The following is a 19,725-nucleotide window of genomic DNA, read 5'->3' on the forward strand; positions in this document are numbered from 1 at the left end:
TGCATTAATTACAACAAATTATTTCCACTTTTGACTCATTAACTTATGTCTTAAGGGCACAAGTTAGCATTTCCCTTTTTTTAATTGGCACGGGGTTTTGCTAAATGCTAAATTTTTCGCCAATGATCGTTAAAAAGTGTTCCGAAAACGGATCGTACCTAATTTTGTTTTTTTAACTTTATTCGATAATCTAAACTTTTCGCTAATTATCGGTAAAGAGTGTCCCGAAAACGGATCGTACTTAATTTTATTTTTTTAACTTTATCTGGTAATTTTAATATTTCGCTAATTATCGTTAAAGTGTGTGTTGAAAACGAATCATACCTAATTTTAACTTTTTAAACTTTATTCGGTAATCTAAATTTTTCGCTAATTATCGTTAAAGTGTGTTCCAAAAACACTCATCATAATAAATGCCACAACTAATTTTCCAGTTTGTGTGTTTGAGACATAGGCTACGTACAGCATAAGAGAAGTTTGTTATTATATTTTAGGTCAAATGCATTTAAAGGTCCTTTAAGATTTTCGTTTTTCCCAAAGTAATCATTTAAGTTTCAAAAGTCTCAAACAAGTCTTTAAGTTTCAAAAGTCACAAACAAGTCCTTTTAGTTTTTGAATCGTTTCAAACAGGTCATTTTAGAGGATGATGGTGATGATTCAGATGATAGCAACAAAGAGTATTATCTACCATTTGCCATACCTAAAAAGATGACTAATTTTAAGTGGGTGTTAGGAGCTAGATTTGGTACCAAAGATGAGTTCAAAGAAGCAATTACCAACTATGTTATCTACAATATGACTTGTTTGAAACGATTCAAAAACTAAAAGGATTTGTTTGGGACTTTTGAAACTTAAAAGACCACTTAGGGAAAAACGAAAAACTTAAAGACATTTAGATGCATTTGACCTATATTTTATATTTTAATAGTAAAACTTATCTATTAACCAAAGCAAGCTTCATAGAGTTTTTTTTCCTTCTCCGCGTTCATCAGCTGGCAACATAAATTTTTTCATGGCCGATGGGATTCAAAATGACATCAACAGAACAGGATTGGTCGATTGAAATATTTTCAATTGAAGAAGGAATGAAAAGAATATAAAGGAAGGGAATGGACTGACAATGGGTATGATATGAACAATTGAAATATGATAAGATATAAATGAAGAACACAAGACACATGTATATGAATTATCGAAGAACCATTTTCGGAGAAGTCGAAATTCATACTTGTTTTCTGTTAGAAATTGGACCGGTGACAGATCTGATGGGTTTCAGCCAAGAAAATTGTAGAGGGAGAACGTTTTCACCAGAACAAAATTATCGACAGAGACGATGATGTGCGGTCGTTAGTTCAGCAAAGAAGATGATACTTCAGATCAGATTTGTTATCATTTGTACGGATTTTGGCTGTTGGAATGAAGGTTGAATGAAAACAATTTAAGCAATATTATTTGTGTTCTGAAATTAATTTGTGTTATACATTAGCAAAATGGGGGATGTGTACTGGAAAAAGCAAAAAAGCATTAAAAACTAATTTAATTTTTATTTATTTTATTTTTCAACAGGTATCTCACCGCCACCTGTCCTGGGAATGGGAGCTTTCCCATGGTGGGAAAAAACTTCCCATTCCCAGGCTAAATGCCACCATGATATGATATGTACTCAGAACTTGGCCTACACCCCCACATGCAATTTGAAATTCAGTTAATTTAGTTTAGTTAGTTGCTACTCCCGTAGATTTGTCTTTAAACATTCTGAAGCTTAACGCATTTAGAAATGCTTTTAAATATTGTCTAGATGCCATTTTCCAATCTCCTCTTGTCTTCATCATTGCCTTAAATTCCTCAAAACTTACTCGACCATCCTTTAACAAAACAATATTAGATGTTATAAAAGAGTAACTAATATAACTAACTTCTAACTAATCATAACTAACTTGTATCAAACTATATCTAACATATATCTTACCTTATCCAAGTCGACATCGTTGGGAATGCTTCTGTTAGATGCTCATCATTTCCAAGCCTTCTCATGTGAACACTCATTGTGACGAACTCTTCACATTTGAAGGTGTCATTTCCATCAAAATCTGCTTGTTGTCATCAATTAATAACCAAGTTCATTTTTTTCATTATAGTTACAATGCTATAGATAGAAAAAGATCATATAATTTGTTAAAGCTATCTAAATCTGGAAATAAGTTTTATATTTGTTTTGGATAATGATGGAAATCAGCCAAAGCTTTCCTATGAAGGAAATCAGGTTATATTCGGTTAGTGATTAACTGCTGCAACTATGTAGCACTGACACGCCAACACTAATAATAAACTGCGAAAATAAATTGAGTGTAATCACACATGTTGCTGTCATGTCGGACACCAGACACACCTTCAATAAAAAATGTCGGTGCAACAGAGTTTGCTATCATTTTTTTAACACAAAATACACTACGATGCCGCAAGAAGGCAATCTATGTTTAAATTGATTGTTTCTTAATCTCTGTGTCGAAACTTTAAAAGACCAAAGATTAGGAACAGAGGGAGTAGATGATGGGAAAAAACCAACAATTTGTCAAGCTTAATATGAGAAGATGGATTAGAAAGTAAAATAGGGAATGAAAGTGTATATAGTTGGATGATATTATAACCTTCACATTTTCTCCAATTCTAGCATTCTTGTCAACAATTGCTCTTTTGATACGGGAGTTTCTGCCAATACCAATTGGAACACTGCCTTTAGCAGCCAAAAAACTTTTATCAGCTTCTGTCTGAAAATCAGAAAATCAATGTTGCAGTTATGATTATTTCCTTGTAACTTACACAAGCCAATGAATGAATTGAGCTGCATCTAAGCATTTCAACTGCTTTCTTAAGTCAAACATTAGCTGTTAAATAAAACTATAACAATGATCAGTGCAAGTAGTTTTAAACTGCATTTTACCTCGTAATAATCTGCGCCCATCAACAAAGTGTCTTCAATAATCGCACCTCCTGATATGCAAGAATGCAGCCCAACCACTGAATGGAAGATTTTGCAGTTCTAGGAAACAAACAAAATTAAAGTTTCTCACAATTAAATCCATTTAATCATATTTGACATCTTTGTAAAGAAAAGTATAAATCTCACATTCTTTTAAACAGATTCAGAAACAATTTACCTTAATCACACATCCTTCCCCGATAACACTATCAGTGATATCAGCATCAAGCATCTTCGACAGAGGCAAATATCGCAGTTGAGTCTAAATTGGAGATGAACGATCATAGAAACTGAAATTAATGCCCAAAAATGATACACACTAATGACCAAAAATAACACAATCATGACTCATAAATCAACTTACTGATGTGATTTTTAAGAAAAGCATAAATTATTTTGTGTTAGACTAAGCTAATAAAAATCATCTATTGAAAATAATTTTCAACATAAGCTACTGAAAACAACCTTCTATTTTGATCAATTCTTAGAATCTCATTTATTTAAAAAACTGTCACAAAGAAATGATCAAATTTATTTCCACTTCACAACTTATCTGCGGGAGCTATGAAATTAGAAGCAACTTATATATGATTGCCAATTGTTAGCTTTCATGTGAGCAGTTGGTTAAATATACCAAAAAGGATTCAAAAATTGACAATGTGATCATAAGTCTACTTCAATTGAGAGGGAGTTATGGTACTAATGTGCATTTAAAGGTGTCAGAGAACATTTAATATATAAGAAAACCATGAATTGAAGAAACACTTTCTTGTCAAAAAGTACTTCCAGTCTATCCTTCTCTGTGCCTGACCAACACTTTTTGTTCTTTATGTTATGTAATGGAGTTTTCTATTCACATGTAAATAAAGGTGTTTGGAATGTCTATTATTAATTAGAAAAATAAAGAACAAAAACGAAAGAAAAGAAACATGGTTGCAAAACTCCAAGGGGTTGCATACACATGATAAATTGAAACTTCAACAGAAAAAGAACATGATCACCATGCTAGAACTGATGATTCATGGTAGCAGCAACGAAGAACAACATAGAGATGGAAACCCAAAAGTGCTACAACAAACAGAATGAAAAGCATTCTCAGTGTAATCAAGCTTCAACAGTTTCAACATTGAACATTCCAATAAGAAAAAATTGCAAGCCAAGACCTTGACGACAGTAACACACCAAGCATCACAAAATTTTGAATCGACTCAAGCAGCAATTGCAATTAGATAGAATGTCTTCCATTAAAATAATATAGAAGAAAATGAGAACATGAAAATCGAAAGAGTTACATATATAAAGCCTTACACGAAGAGTTTCCCATATTGCTTCATCACTCATGCTTTCTTCATCCCCTGGCATTAGAGCTTTACACATTCTGCACATATAACAAACATGAACGACCCGTGAGTGAGAAATGGAAGGGAGGGAGGGAGGGGAGTAATGTTCTTTGTCTCACAATTCATTCATAAACACATTTTACCCAAGGTAAGGCTCTAAGCTAAAAAGGAACTCACCATGACTTATTCTGAACACTCTCAATAGATTATGCTCCAATTCAAAGCTCTTGCCATTGTTATCCCTTCAGCCCTCTTCTCTTCTCTTGCTCTTAAAATCATAGCTTCAGACATATGCTTCAATCCTTATCATTTCAATCCGGGCGGTGAACCAAATATTTCAACATGAACATTCCAACTACATTAGAGCAGATTTTTTATTCAACAACTGAAACTTGTAACTCAGTTTTCTCCATCATAACATAATTGAATTAAGCAATTCCAAAGCCTATTTCAAGTTAATTTCTGTCTTCTTTCTAATGGTATAAGTCCTATTGCAAACTGATGTATGAACAGAGAGATATGACAGAACATTCCAACAACAGTTCAGATTTTTACTTCAGCAGCACAAACTTCTAACTCAATTTTCTCAGTCATAGAATTAAGTTCTTCCAGAGCCTATTTCGTGTTAAATTTTGTCTATTTTCCAATGGTTCAATTTTCACTCAAAAACGATGTCAGCACAAGAATTTATGACCATTTTTCTAACAGTAGGTCTATACGAATTTTAACCAACATTTCTTAAAATTCCACCATAACCAAACAAATTCTTCTCTATCAATTGGTTTGTAATTGCATTCCTTTAACAAAATCACACAACCAAATCAACCAAATATTTTTTTAAAATTCCAAAACTCAAAAGAATAACTAAAAGTCTTGTTTCATGCCAGAAACTCCTCCACCACAAACCAAAAATTATCAATAGAAAGCATGAACAAAGGATTTTCAATACACAACTCACTAAAAACATACACAATCTAAGGTTCCTTTCAGATCAACAATATGCTCAATGTAATTCAAATGCTTCTCAAAGATTCATTGCATAGAAAATCTGCATTGATGCTATACCAGAAAAGTACTTCTACACACAAGATTACAGAGCGAAAATGCATTTCTTTAACAAATCAACCAAATTTTTTTTTCCAAATTCGAAAACTTAGTTGAATAGTTAAAAGTCTTTCTCATTATCATTGAATTGCCTTAACATTAACCACAAAACCACAAAAATTAAAGTCTGTTAACAACACAAACATGATTAGCACAAAACATGAGATGTGACATTGTAACTTTTGTAAGGCTTATAAATAACCATCAGTATCAATTAGATTTTAATAAGTCAAGTTCACAGTTGCTAGTAGTCCCCTGAGTTTGGCAAGTCACATTCAAACTCATAAGATTCAAATTCATTTCAACACCAAAGCAAAGCTTTCAACAACATTGCCAAATTTGAACCATCATACACATAAGAAAGGCAATAAATCTTTAATACCATTCCCAAAAATAAATAAATCAATACCATTTGCAAAACTTTCAATAACATCACCAAATTTTAACCATCATAGACCAGTCATTGGGAGTGTATGCTTAAGTTGTCTGCTGCTTGATTTAAAGATCACTGTTGATTTCCAAATACCACATCAAAGACTTATCTAGCTGATTTTTCTGTGGAAGCACAAGATTTCAATGTTTATTAACATACTCATCTAAATTCTAAAGCATTATGGTCACACTCTTCAACTTCATCAATCCAATCACAAGAAGAAACAGCCAAACAGAAGAGAAAAAAGATGTCCTTGATATATATATATATATTGCACTAATAAACTTGAATCAATTGAAGTCAATAATTTGGTTTCCTATGACAGTGTTAAAAAACTTACACTTTAGTAGGAGATGAGGTTCTTTTGTACTTAAGTATTCTGAATATATCCATGTAACAAAAACTGGAATAACTCCCAGCAAGAAAGACACCTGAATGCATAATAAACAAAGCCCCATCACAAAGTTGCCAACATCATAAATATTAAATATTAAATGACTAACAAATAAAAGCTTTAGATCCAATTTTCTTATACTCCATGCGAAAATATTGAAACTTGAGTTGAACATCACAAAATTTGACATGCATACACTATTTTTTTCTCTTCACAATTACACTGCCATTCACATTGAAGTTAAAATTGATTGATTTTTCTAAAAAATATGATCATAATGCATCAGATTTAGCTAACAACTCACATCATCTTAATCAACAAATTAAAATATCTTTCAACACAGTCCAGATCACAATAATCAGAACTACGAACTATACAAATCAACTCAAACAATCATTCAGTTTCAAATGAAAATCTTAACCAAAAAAACCTTACCATCGCTAAGGCACCAAGAGACTTGCGCTTCTTAAATACTTGCAGAAGAAGCTCATCGTTGACCATAAAAAATCCTTTGTATGCCATGAAAAACTTGAAAGAGTTGATACCTGAGATTAAGAAACATAGACGAACTACCTGAAATTAATTCCTCCAAACTCATTTAAATCACAACAATTCAAGATACAAAAAAAAGGTAATAATTGATTGAAAACTATAGGATATGATATAAAGTATAAACATTTTTTTAACATATTCTTCCCCATAACTCACCAGCTTCAAATCCTCTTCATAATCTTCAATGTTGAAATTTATATCTGCCTCTACTCCTCTGAACTTAATTGCAGCTCTATCATATGCACTGAGTAGAAAAAACATCAAAAATTTATTATATACTAAATATATGTATGTATTTTTAACCATAAAAGAATGAATGAAATTTTATATGAATTAAATTAATGATGACTCACCAAGCAGCCGCATGAACCAAAGAGTACTGATAACCCCCGAAAAAATATTCTCAACATTAAAGGACAGACCTGAAACAAATTGATTTTCAGACCATTAATCATAAAACAATTACAACATCAATATTTTAACCCTACAATTTTTACATTCAATTTAAATATAAATTTACATAGAACATACCTTATGGGATGAAATTATCATAGATTAAAATCTAGAAGTGTCTTGAAAAAAAGAAAAAAAAAACAAAAATCAGTAAACAACTTAAAAAATAAAACTAATTAACTGAAAATTAAAAAAATTGTAGCTAAAGAAAAAAAGCTATTTCACAATACTGGCATAATTTTACCAAATCAGATACAAAGGAAAATGGTTGATATTAGACTGTAACAGAGACTACCATCCAGCACCATTCAGATCAAATTCAACCATGTCCCTATGTATCTTCTTAAACAGACATTTTTCTAAAATATTTCACAGAAACCATCAAACAGAAATGATTTACAATCACTTACAAAAATTTACCTCCAATTTTTCTTGTTCCTTCCTCCAATTGCAAACCCAACCCCCATACTTTCAATTAAGCTTTCTTTGTATAAGGAGACACACATGCAGCAACTTTAATTAACCCTTCATTGAGAAATTGAAATTGGGGCTGAAAAGGGTTAGGGTTTGGATGAAATTGAAATTGAAATGTAAATTGAGCTTGATAGAATAAGCTTACCTTAATTTCCTTTGCTTCTAAAATCGGTGCAGATCAGAGTGTTGGACGGCGAGGTCGACGGCGGCGATTTCTTTCTCTCGTCCCTCTCCTCTTCCGTTCTCTCTCGTCGCCCTTCTTCCTCTCCCGTTCCCGTTTCTCTCGGTCCCTTCGTTCCCTCTTCTTTCTCTCGTTCCCTTTTCTCTCTTCTCTCTTCTCACCCTTTTCTAACGACATGCAATTTCTCTCTTCTCTCTTCTTTCTCTCGTCCACCCTTCTTCCTCTCCCGTTTCTCTCGTCCCCCTTCTTTTGTTTTCTGTTTTTTTTTTCTTTTCACATATAATAATAGGCAAGGGGAGTCCAATTACCAATTTACCAAAATGCCCCTCAGAAGGGCAAAAAGGTAATTTCCACGGACATTCATTTTCTTATCTAGTTTAGTAGATTCTTACGTAAATTTTATTTTTCGGCCGTTTTGAGATGCAAAACCGTCTATTATTTAACATTTTTTAACCTTAGATAAATTTTTATTAATTTTAACAACATTGAAGATACATAAAATGCAAAGACCTGAACATAGCTACATGTGCATGTGGGCCTAAGAAAGAATTATATTTAGACTATTACTTCTTTCACCCTATCACCTTCTCGCGCGCCCTATGTTTTTTACTTCTTTCACCCTATCACCTTCTCGTGCGCCCTATGCTTTTTACGAAAAGTCCATGTGATTTTCGACCGTTCTTCGTCATCGTTCATGAGCTTCATCCGGCTGAACCGCACACTCTCGACTGAGTCGGTCGATGGACGTCGATACTCAACACCATCCACCCTCTGTGTGTCTCTGTTGTTGAGTCGGCGGTTGATTGAGACATAACAATAAGAGCATGTAGAATTATTTCAACAGAGTTTGTAAATTTGTTTTCACATTTGCTTGCAAATCTAACATTCAATTTTAAGACAAACGAGGTCCTAGATTAGCAAGGTCGTCCCTGCAATTTTGAGTGACCTGTGTAAAACGTGAAATAAGTGCCCTAAATTTTTTATACATAACACACATGCATGCTCGCACGCACGCGCGTCTGCAATTGAATAAAGATTATAAGATTTATTGATAAGAAAATGCAGCCTGATGATTTTGGTTAGGTTGTAGTTTGTTAGGTACATAATGATGGAAGTCTTTGTAATTTTTTGTCTTATGTGAAAATTCAAACTTCACTTTTCAGTTGATCGGGATGATACAACCAACCATGCACCGTAGTATTGATTATAAAAATACCTTAAACTTTGATCCTTTTGTCTTTTCCTCTTCTCTATAGATTTTGAAGTCTCTCTTGTATAGTTTGAGTTGGTAATCTCTTTTTATTACACATGATTCAAATTTATGGTATTTGTCAAGTTAGTGGAAAGTGGGAACTGAGAAGTTACCAACTGGCTTAGCTAATAAACTTAACTTCTAATTGTATATTATTGGAACTTGGAAGCAAGAACCTATACTTGTTTTTATAAATCAGTGGTTACTAAATTGACGTTCATGCAACTAACATCATAATATTTGATGTTGCAACCTACCCTGATGTTACTAAATTGTGACTGAATCTTTCTTTCTGACAGGAATTTAAGAGTATTGTCCATGGAGAACAACACAGTTGATGAGAAGGATGGAAAATGGTTGCTTGACCTTGCTGTAAATAATACAGTTCTTGAGACACTAAATTTTTACCAAACTAACCTTTACTTAAACATAACTGATATTGGCAAGGTGGGAATCAACACACAGGACACTTAAGAGCTTTTTTGGATATGCATCTTCTCTAGAAGAATTTGGTGGAGGTCCCTATGATGAAGATCTAAAGAATTATTTTGCTGTATCATTACCAACAAACTTAAGTCGATTGAGTTTGACAAATATTTTAAATGAAGAATTTGTGTTCCCTAATGCAGCCAAACTGATAAAGTTGGAACTTAGCGATGCAAAGTTGGATATGGCAGGTTCATAGTCACATAATTCGTAATTCGCTTCGGTACGTGATACGGGTTCGGGTACGCGGTACTTAACATGAGAAAAATTCGGTACGTTTGGGGGTATAGAACTTCGGTACGCCTCGGTTCGTAGTACTAGTTAATTAAATATAATAACCTATCAATAATTTTTTAATAAAAAGATATTTTTAGTACAATTTTTAAGGAAAACTGCATGTTGTTTACTTATTGAAACAAAGCTAAAGAGAAAAATAGTCCCACATCGGATTGTTTTACTAGCATGAAATTTCTACTAGCATAGACATGTAGCTTACATTTTAAATAAGCCCACAACATCGCTGAATTTAATGCTTGGAAACGGTGGGCCCATTGTGGTATGCTTATTCCAAGGTGGTTTGCACTTCCGTTCCCAATTCTCACGAATTGGTTGAAATTAGTTTAATTTTTTATTTAATTATTGTTTATTACGAGGACGTTCGGTTCCCTGTTCCATGAGAATTCCCAGCGAATTATGTAAGAACCCGGTTCGTACGTACCTAGTTCGTGGTTCTCCGGGGTGATGAACGAATTATGTTATTATGGGCAGGTTATTGAACATTAATTCATAGATGTTCAAACTTGGAAATCCTCGATATAAGATTCTATAATTTTATCAATGATATGTATAATTTGAAAAGTAAAACATTTATTTTGAATGAGCATGAGTCCATTTGAATATCTATAATGAACTAATAAACTTTTCCTCGTGGACAATCAAGGATTGCAATTGGAGACGATGGATTAGTAGCACTTGCTCAATATTGTAAGAAGCTAAAAAAGCTAACAATCGAAAGAGGTGGTGATGAGGATGATGATGATGAAGAAGAATACATTTTTTTCCCACGTAGGACTAACTGAGTTATCACATTGCTATCAAGAGCTGGAATACCTGACTGTTTATGGATCTAACATCACAAATGAATCGCTAGCAAAAATCGGTACTCACTTGAAAAACCTGTGACTTTCGCCTCACAAATTAATTATATCATCTTTACTTAAACTAGCTTTCGGCTAAGGAATTAAGTACAACAACATTCACCCATTTCTTTCTACAAAATCTATGTTGTTTTGTGAGAACATGAGTTGGTTAACCATTAAAATCAACAGCAATCCATGAGCCTATTTTGAATTTTCTTTCTTACCCTTAAAATTTGAAAAGTTATGGTTATCCCACCTTTTGCATTAGCAAGGTCGTCACTGCAATTTTGAGTGAGCTGTGCAAGACGAGAAGTAAGTGCCCTAAATTTTGTATATGTAACATTCATGTGTACCCGCACGCACGCTCGTCTGCAAACACTACATCACACGCACACACACACTCGCACACACAAACACGCACTACGTTAAATATTTGGTGCCCGTGGAAAAATGGAGTCATGTGTAATTGCACCTCGAACTGATGCAGACCTACAGTACATTGGAGAAAACAGTCCAAATGTGAGATGTATGCTTTTTGGCAATGTTGGTAAAATCGATGAAGGGCTCTTGGAATTCTCCAAGGTTGTCCAAGTCTTTAGAAACTTGAAATGAGAAAATGTCTTCATTTCAGCGAGAGTTCACTAGCTAAGGCTGCAACCAAACTATTTGAAAAAGAAATTTGCATGTATATATGGGTACAAGGGTATAGAGAATCATCACCTAGTGGGTGTGATCTTTTAGCAATTAATATACCCCATTCCAATATTGAAATCACCTCTTAGAGAATTGTTGGCATTGCTAAACATCACAATCAACTTTTTGCATATCGCTCCCTTACTGGAGAGTGAAACAGATCTTCCGGATGACGTGCTAACACCAACTTTTCCGGTAATGAGAGTGGGTGTTGGAAGATACAGAAGTTTCCTCATTAATCATTTTCTAGGAAATTTTATATATTTCTATTTCCTTTTATTTTTCCTTGTAACTATTTTCTTCTTAATTCAAGGTTGTCCAATACTTCAAAAACTTGAAATAAGATATTGTTCTTTTTTAAGTGAGAATGCGCTAGTTGATGCTGCAAGTAGCTTGTTCAAATTAAATGTTGAAACAAGATTACAATATTTCAAGTATATTTGGTACAAGGATACGAGGAATCATCATCTAGTGGGCGTCATCTTTTTGCAATGGAGCAACCGAGTTTAAATATTGAGGTCATCCCTTCAGAAATTGTTGGTTATATTGAGCATAAGACTCAACTTTTGATGTATCACTCCCTTGTTGGACCACGAAAAGATATTCCAGATGACGTGCTAACACCTACATTTCCGCTAACGAGGGTCATAAGTTTTCTTCATTAATCATATTATAAGGAGTTCTACATATTTCTATTTCCTATTATTTTTCTTGTAATTATTTTCTCCTTAATGAGATTCGAACCCCATACTTTACATATATTATGCATTATCCCTATCAACTGAGTTAAACTCACGGGGATACTTAATAAATAAGATATGAATGCACATTTGTTTGTTTGTTTGAGTTTAATAAATAAATCCATGAATAAACAAATAAACCATCTAAAAGTAATTATTTATTATTTTATTTTTTTTTGAAGGATTTATTATTATTATTATTAATTTATTATTATTGAATTTGAATGAAGAGTGAAGCTGCGCATACGTGTGTTATTGACTCAAAAAAAAAAAAACACAACAAAATCGCAAATCGCAAATGGCAAGCAGCAGGAACATACTGAAATCGCAAACCTGAATGAAGCAAGAAACGGCAACACCGGAATCGCAAATCGCAAGCAGGAAGAGAAGTAAGTAATTGATTCAGATTCCTTCTTCTCCTGTTCTTGTATTCTTGTGCTTTTTTTTTTTTTAATATGAGATTCGATTCCTTTTCTCCTGTTCAAATTTCTGAATTTTCAAGTCTCTAACGGAGTCCGTAACGGCGATTTTCCTGTGATTTTTGTTCTCGACGTGATACCGTTTTGTAACGGCCGCAATCCCGGTACCGGTCCGTTTTTTGAAACCTTGATGTCTTGCAACACTAGGTGAATTAGGCGATGTAACTTCAATTTCATATGTTTGTTCCTTTCACATTACCCACTGTATTTGGCTCCAACACCAACAACCTTGGATTCATGGAAAATGAGTGTGTGTTAAAAGGCGGCGCCAACACTGTGACATGCACTAAGTTTAGATGATTAAGTGTTGTGTTCACCTCTAATTTCTGACTGTACTTTAGTTTCATTTTGTACTCCAAGACTGGAGACTCAATTCTTCGTATCAAGAACATTGTTTCTCGCATGTTTGTCCAACGATTGTGTCTCCTGTTTCGGAGTCCCAAATAAAACTAAAGTAGAGTTAGAAATTGAAGCTTCAGTTTCAAAGTGAATACAACATTGAATTACCTGAACTTACCTCATGTCACGGTGTTGGTACCGCCTTTTAACACACACTCATTCTCCATGAATCAGATGTTGTTGGTGTTGGAGCCAAATAAAGCGAGTAATTTGAAAGGAACAACATATGAAGTTGAAGTTATGGTGCCTAATTCACCTATTGTTGCACCTCATCGTTTTTATCTACTATTTGTGGTCTATGCACAAATTCCTTAACCATACAAGTTCACCTGTCGCATTAGTCATGCACGATACTCAACTTCAGTGCTTGACCTTGCAACAACAGTTAGGTTCTTGCTTTTCCACGAGACCAGATTATCTCCAATGAGAACACAAGATGCTGAAGTTGATCTTCTATCGCCTGCCCAATCTATATCTAAATATCCAAGAATATTAGTTTGGCCTATTTCCATATAAATCAGGATCTTTTGATGTATCACATGGCGAATTGAGAAACTGACTAATGACACTGACTGGAAAGGCATCGTCTGGCCTGGTCATAGTGTGAGATAGTTTAACTTTCCAACCAATCTCCTATATCGGCCCTGGTGTAAATGGGGCTCCCCCTGACTGAGATGATTTACCTTGTGGTGTATGTAGATTATATTGTTATTAAAGTGACGATGAAAAGGGCACTAAACAACTAAAGCAACACTTGTTTGCATATTTTCAGACGAAAGATCTTGGCCAGTTGCAATACTTTCTTGGATTGAAGTTGCTCAATCAAAAACATGTATTGCCATTTCTCAGAGAAAATATGCTCTTGTCATTTTGGATGAAATAAAGATGCTTGATTGTAAGCTTGTGAATACACCTAGGGATCCAAATGGGAATCTTATACTTAATTAGAAGGAGCTTTGTCCAGACCCAGGCCAATTTAGCAGATTGGTTGGAAAGTTAAACTATCTCACTATGACTGAGATGATCTATCTAATTAGGATCCGAACAACTGCTTTCCAATGACTATCGAACGGTGGATTGAGAAACTGAATAATGACATTTACCGGAAAGGAACTGTCTCGCCTGGTCATAGTGAGATAGTTTAACTTTCCAACCAATCTTCTATATCGGCCCGGGTCTGGATTGGGCTCCCCTGTATTAGGCTTATTAGGTATAAGCTTCACCTTTGATTGAGATGATTTACCTCGTTGTAGATGATACTGTTATTACAAGTGATTATGAAAAGGGAATTAAACAACTAAAGCAACACTTGTTTACACATTTTCAGACCAAATATCTTGTTGATTGCGATACTTTCTTGGAATTGAAGTTGCTCAATCAAAAAGCAGGTATTGTCATTTCTCAAAGAAAATATGCTCTTGACATTTTGGAGGAAACAAGGATGCTTGATTGTAAGCATGTGGATACACATATGGAATCAGCCATGATGAATATAAATATAAACCATGGAATCAGCCATGATCTAACTTTTCCTTGTATCCACTTTTATAGCCTCAGGTTGTTCAATTAGGAAATGCCACCTTATTACACATCAACATCCACCGTGACAAAAAAACATTTTTATAATGATTTTCATGTTTTATTTGTTAGTTGCTTTTTGAATAATATTAGTCTTGTCAAACTCTAATCCAGGATGAATATTAATGTATTTTTGCTCGTGCTAGGTTACCATCTAAGATGCAGATTATAGGATTTGAGTGATTATTTAATCATTGAGCTTTTTTATGTATGTCTGATCTTTTGTTGCTGCTAATCTATCTTTCAGATTCTAAATGACAACTAGACGATTTATTCAACTCTGCATCTATTTGTTTGCCGGGAGTTCATTTATATGGTCACCTGGAAATTGTTCTGTTGGTGATTTAGAATCAGGCCAGGTTAGTAAATATTTGTTTATGTGTGCTGTTCCTTTCTAAGTTTGGGTCAGTGTCCACAAACTTCTAAAATAACAGCATATGGATCCCATTGCCCTAAAAAATAATGACATTCACTTCTGATATGCCTTCTTCCTGAACTTCACATTGGTGACAATTTGAAGTAAGGGATCTGTACCAGCAGTCAGCATGGTAGATCGGTAGATACTTGTAGGCCCAAGTATGCAAGGCCCACTCAGAGTCATCCAAAGAGTTAAGTTAGAGAAGGGGGCAAAGTTAGTAACTGAGAGTGAGAGGAGAGAAATTGAAGAATGATATGTGTCAGGGAAATCCTGTTATAAGGATGCTGAGTGGGGAGAGAGGGATAGGAAGTGAAATCATCAAGTCTGTTAAGAGGCGGAGAGCATTGGTTCTCTGAGGAGCTTAGCTCTGTGGACAATAGGATCTTCATTCTATTGTATTTTCCTTTGATTTCCAGAAATAATACACTCTTTATTTTCCATTACTACTCTATTTTCTTCCATTTGACAACAAACGTGAAACTTTGTCGAATCTCTATGGCATGGATCAAATACTCTATTTTCTTCCATTTACTGTTTCTGTAATCCGGATTCGCATCACAGTAGATGGTCAATGTCATCTATTTTGCTGTAGATGGTCAATGTCATCTATTTTGCTGTTAATATTTGTACATTATCCTATCAATTGACTGTATCTGTTTTCCTTGGCAAGAGATGCAGAAACATCGGCATTTGTTTCAACAATAGGAATAATGAATTCACAGAACCCTTTGAATGCCAAACTAGAATTCTTCTCTGTAAGAGACTGTGTTTTTCTTGTTGAAATGACTTATTTCAAAATGAGCATGGCACCCCAACCAATGTGCAATTCACATTGGTCATCAATTATTCCATAGTAAGTCACAGATTTTAGTGTTTGATAAGATGGAAAAAGTCACTTATAGTATCAAGGGAGGGTATAAGAAGCAAGCGTCGTAGTAGAGATCGTGTCTTAACACTGAAACAAGCAAATGTTGTTGTGCATAATTTTAAAGCAAACCAAAAAATAAACCTAATGTCACACTAAGAATTTTACGATGGATGAGTGGTCACAAAAGACACAGTAAGGTTAGAAGTACAATTTGTAGCGAGAAATTTGAGGTAGCCCTCACTATACAAAAGATGATTGAGTCTTGACTTAAGTGGTTTGGACACGTGTGGAGAAACCCGTAGAAGTACCGGTAACAAGAGTTGATCATAGGTTAGATAGTTTAATTAGTTAAGAGATACAGGAAAACGTTAGATAGTTCAATAGTTAATAGATACAGGGAAACTAAGAAATAAAAAATCAAACCATTACAAGTGATTTTGATGTAAATAATAATAATCTATCTTTGGACCTTATAAATAACAGAGCTTTACGATAGAAATTCAGTGTATAGCCGGCTCCACCTGGAGAGAAAGGCTTGGTTGTTGTTTTTGATGATCTGCATTCTTTTTGTAAATAATTAGCACATTCAGTGTATGTAACACTCCCATTTGACACATTCCCTGCTTTATGTAAATAATTAGCACATTCAGTGTATGTAACACTCCCTTTTGACACATTCCCTGCTTTAACATGTTAGTCCTAAATATGCATTTCCAGCACTCCCATTGTTCCAGTTGGCTGGTTTCTTACACGTGTTCTATAATCTATCAGTTTTATACTCTATTCTCCTCTTATCGTATAAATAGGCTGTAACAGTCATGCGTTTAACCTCTATTTGCAATTTATACTACAACTCTTAACAAGCCAAAGAGAAAGTCCAATTTCCACCCCTTTGCAATTTTATATATTTTGTTAAATGACTGAAGGGTATACTCGTGATCTGTTGTTTTTATTGTTAGTCCTTGTATCAGTTGTGTTCAACTTATGAAATACATAAACTGTATCTAAGAATGCAGTTAAAAAGCAGCAGGATACATTATGTACTGATTGTGCATATCATAGTTTGATATTCTCATCTATAAGCTAGTAGGGAGTAGTAAATAAATAATCATTTCAGATATGAATAGAGGTTTTATAACCTTGCTGCATTACTCATCTTGCTTTTGGGGGACATTGCATCCTACAGTTTTAATTTTTTTGTCATAAAAATAAAATTTCAGCTCTATATTTTGCCAGGTTTTATAGACCATACATACCTATATAGATCCCTTAGTTCTGTGTAAATCCACATAAGCTGGTATTTTTTTTTTTCTCTGGATGAACATTTGCATGTAGGTGCTATTTGATACCTTTGCATTCTTGCCTAATAGTAGCATAAAAAATCTCATGCTTAATTTGACATTTCTCATGCACAAAAGTACTTCCATATAAAGTGCCCTTTTTCCGGTTCAAACTTATTGAATAATATCTTTCATTTTCATTTCAGATGGTTGATTCCCCAAACCCTATCTCTAATAGCAGAAATGATAAAGCTTCTTCTCCGACAAAGCAATATCTGATGCAGTCTTATTATGACAGATATACAAGCTTACATGATTCAGATTTTGAAAATTTCATGTCTCAAGAAGTCACTTCTGGTCTGTGTGAAGCGCTTCCGGAAAACCATAATTCCATGTTAAGATTGTCAGTTGTAAGACGTGATCTTGTTGGTGAAGGTTCTCATCGCCGTATGTCTACATTAATCAAATTACAAAGCCAACAGTTGAAGTCTTTGTCTGAACTTTTAAGCTACTCGTGTGAATTCATAGTTATTGAAAGATTGCCTTCTGGAGTTTTTGCCGATCCATTTGAATTACAACATCTTGCTCAACGTTGTGGTAAGTACTCTTAACCTGCTTTTCAGATTACAAATAAAATAGAAAGTGGAAAAGAAATTTCATGTTTTCACATTGAAGATCTCCATATTTTTTCTAATCAATAACACATTTTTATTGCAGTGTTGAATGATATAGCTGTGTTTGGTGATACAAATCTGGAGCTGCCTTCGTTCTTGTCCAACCGTTCTGCTGTTGAAATCCATTTAGATGTTGATCCAAATACATTACTACAGCCAACAGATTTCAGCATAGAGTTTCCTTTGCATGCACGATATCAAGTAAGGCTGTTATAACTTATAAGTCAACTTATATCTTAATGTCACTGTTGGATAAACATGCCCTTTACATTCTCTGTAACCATTATTTAGTGTTATATGTTCTAATTACATACTGCCATTGCTAAAGTTTGTCCTGTTTCAAGAATAAAAAGGTTGTCCTGAACAAAGTACTATACCAGTATTGTTGTCCCTTACCAGGTAAATTGCAGTATTGCCTCATCTTACATTTTCCCCTCTTTTTTTGCAGCCTCTGAATGAAAGTGGCTACTCGATAGTTGAATTTGGTGCACCGGATATGTTACTTCGCTGCAGCACAAAGGAAAAGGTGGAAAATAACAATTGCTTGTTCAGATTGAAAAACGATGATGCCAATCTGTATGATGCCGGTCTTGTTTGGAGAATACCATCGGGAAGAAAGGCGCATTCTGAACTTGTCTCTGCCGTTACATTTCTTATCGCCTTGTTATCAACTCTTGTAATTGTGGTAACATCATTGCATTATTTCAATTGTAGAGTGAACAAAGATTTGAAACAATCGTAAATGTTTTTATTAATGCAATTTTTGCTTCAGTGGTTCTACGCATTCGGTATCTGTTGTATTTATTTGAGAATATTTTCTCATCAGTCAAAAGAATTTGCTTGAATATTTTTACCACAACCACAATTCTCCTGAATTTCACTTATGTAGATACAAAATAGTGTTAAACAGTACATTCATTCATGGACAAATTTTTGGTATGCACCAAGTATAGCTCTCAAATTAACATTTTATGGGTAAGGCTGTGAATCATATTAAAATAACTTCTTTTTGATGAAAAAAGTTTTTTGCCATATTAAAGTTTGATGAGTATTATTGATGCCTACGAACCAATGGATTCCTTCGATTGTGGGGATGCATTTAAAATTTTGGGTTATTACCATAATCAAACTATTATGGATAGTGATGCATTTAGATAACAAAGTTGAAAACTTCTGCACTTAGAATCGAAATTAAAATTTTAATATTCATATGCATTGCATTTGCGTAGAGCTGGTTCATGGTGTGTTATGGGTGCAGGGGCGATTCCCTTCATAGTCATGGGGTAGCATTGGCTACCCCAAAAGCATAAGAAAAACTTGAAAATTGGTATAGGTTTATATGTAGCTATCCCATTAATATATTATTTGGCTACTTCAAACAATTTTGTTGGTTTAAAAAAGATGATATAGCACAAATATTGATAATATATTTAGTTTTGTGTCAATTATGGATAAATTTAAGTTCTTACAATTCTATAAAGCTCAACTTTTATAAATAATTATTGTTTAACTTTTATTTTCTTCGTCGTCGTTTCATTAAATATAAGTAAAAATTATTGAAAATTTATTTTACTTATTGATTAAGTTTAATATATTAGTTTTTAAAATATATTTTATTTCTTTTTAATATTTGGCCCCCTCGTAAAAATTGTGCGAGCTTCGCCGTTGTATGGGTGTCACGTTTACAAAAAATTGTTCAATATAGTGTTACATTTTAGTTCCCAATATAATTTTAATTACTTCTTTTTAATTTTATCATCTATCATTGATATGTACACACTCCCGAGTTATTATTCTCCACTTCCCAT

The 19,725-nt window shown here is 33.9% G+C and overlaps 2 protein-coding genes and 1 long non-coding RNA gene across 9 annotated transcripts; 1 reads left to right on the forward strand and 2 right to left on the reverse strand.

Moving 5' to 3' along the window:
• Window positions 1-407: 407 nt before the first annotated feature.
• Window positions 408-5,973, reverse strand: LOC146900056 (glucose-1-phosphate adenylyltransferase small subunit-like). Of its 2 annotated transcripts, none has more exons than XM_085734311.1 (7): window positions 5,834-5,973; window positions 4,498-4,675; window positions 4,289-4,358; window positions 3,159-3,242; window positions 2,942-3,040; window positions 1,970-2,768; window positions 408-1,865 (listed from the first exon to the last, which is right to left on the reverse strand). In XM_085734311.1, exons 3-6 carry the CDS (start codon window positions 4,355-4,357, stop codon window positions 2,529-2,531), a joined length of 492 nt encoding a protein of 163 aa, XP_085590437.1. In that variant the 5' UTR covers window position 4,358; window positions 4,498-4,675; window positions 5,834-5,973; the 3' UTR covers window positions 408-1,865; window positions 1,970-2,528. The 2 variants fall into 2 exon arrangements, with proteins under 2 accessions (XP_085590437.1, XP_085590438.1); XM_085734312.1 differs by having other exon boundaries at window positions 4,498-4,622; window positions 5,834-5,958.
• Window positions 5,974-6,957: 984 nt separating this feature from the next.
• On the reverse strand, window positions 6,958-8,297 carry LOC146900057 (uncharacterized). 2 transcript variants are annotated; one of them, XR_015022269.1, is made up of 5 exons: window positions 7,876-8,297; window positions 7,677-7,781; window positions 7,335-7,375; window positions 7,157-7,225; window positions 6,958-7,047 (listed from the first exon to the last, which is right to left on the reverse strand). It is a non-coding gene; the product is annotated as an uncharacterized LOC146900057 (long non-coding RNA). The 2 variants fall into 2 exon arrangements; XR_015022270.1 differs by lacking the exon at window positions 7,157-7,225 and having other exon boundaries at window positions 6,964-7,047.
• A 4,137-nt stretch (window positions 8,298-12,434) lies between these two features.
• Window positions 12,435-18,704, forward strand: LOC146900058 (uncharacterized). 5 transcript variants are annotated; one of them, XM_085732713.1, is made up of 7 exons: window positions 12,465-12,610; window positions 13,872-13,994; window positions 14,427-14,487; window positions 14,925-15,036; window positions 17,450-17,840; window positions 17,961-18,118; window positions 18,366-18,704. In XM_085732713.1, the coding sequence occupies exons 4-7, from the start codon at window positions 14,932-14,934 to the stop codon at window positions 18,657-18,659; spliced, it is 948 nt and encodes a 315-aa protein (XP_085588839.1). In that variant the 5' UTR covers window positions 12,465-12,610; window positions 13,872-13,994; window positions 14,427-14,487; window positions 14,925-14,931; the 3' UTR covers window positions 18,660-18,704. The 5 variants fall into 5 exon arrangements, with proteins under 5 accessions (XP_085588838.1, XP_085588843.1, XP_085588839.1 ...); XM_085732715.1 differs by having other exon boundaries at window positions 12,473-12,610; window positions 13,872-13,931; XM_085732712.1 differs by lacking the exon at window positions 13,872-13,994 and having other exon boundaries at window positions 12,435-12,610.
• Window positions 18,705-19,725: the final 1,021 nt, after the last annotated feature.

This window comes from Medicago sativa, chromosome 8, assembly GCF_051527215.1.
Source record: "Medicago sativa cultivar Bolivia chromosome 8, Bolivia_mono, whole genome shotgun sequence".
Taxonomy (NCBI): domain Eukaryota; kingdom Viridiplantae; phylum Streptophyta; class Magnoliopsida; order Fabales; family Fabaceae; genus Medicago; species Medicago sativa.

Bases quoted from the DNA above. Each gene is read 5' to 3' on its own strand.
- LOC146900056 (XM_085734311.1), bottom strand. From the start codon at position 4,357: ATGTGTAAAGCTCTAATGCCAGGGGATGAAGAAAGCATGAGTGATGAA. The intron at 3,041-3,158 runs GTAAATTGTTTC...TTTGTTTCCTAG, and splicing joins GGGAAGGATGTGTGATTAAG to AACTGCAAAATCTTCCATTC. The intron at 2,769-2,941 runs GTAAAATGCAGT...TCTGATTTTCAG, and splicing joins TGGGCGCAGATTATTACGAG to ACAGAAGCTGATAAAAGTTT.
- LOC146900058 (XM_085732712.1), top strand. From the start codon at position 14,932: ATGACAACTAGACGATTTATTCAACTCTGCATCTATTTGTTTGCCGGG. The intron at 15,037-17,449 runs GTTAGTAAATAT...TTTTCATTTCAG, and splicing joins GTGATTTAGAATCAGGCCAG to ATGGTTGATTCCCCAAACCC. The intron at 17,841-17,960 runs GTAAGTACTCTT...TTTTTATTGCAG, and splicing joins ACATCTTGCTCAACGTTGTG to TGTTGAATGATATAGCTGTG.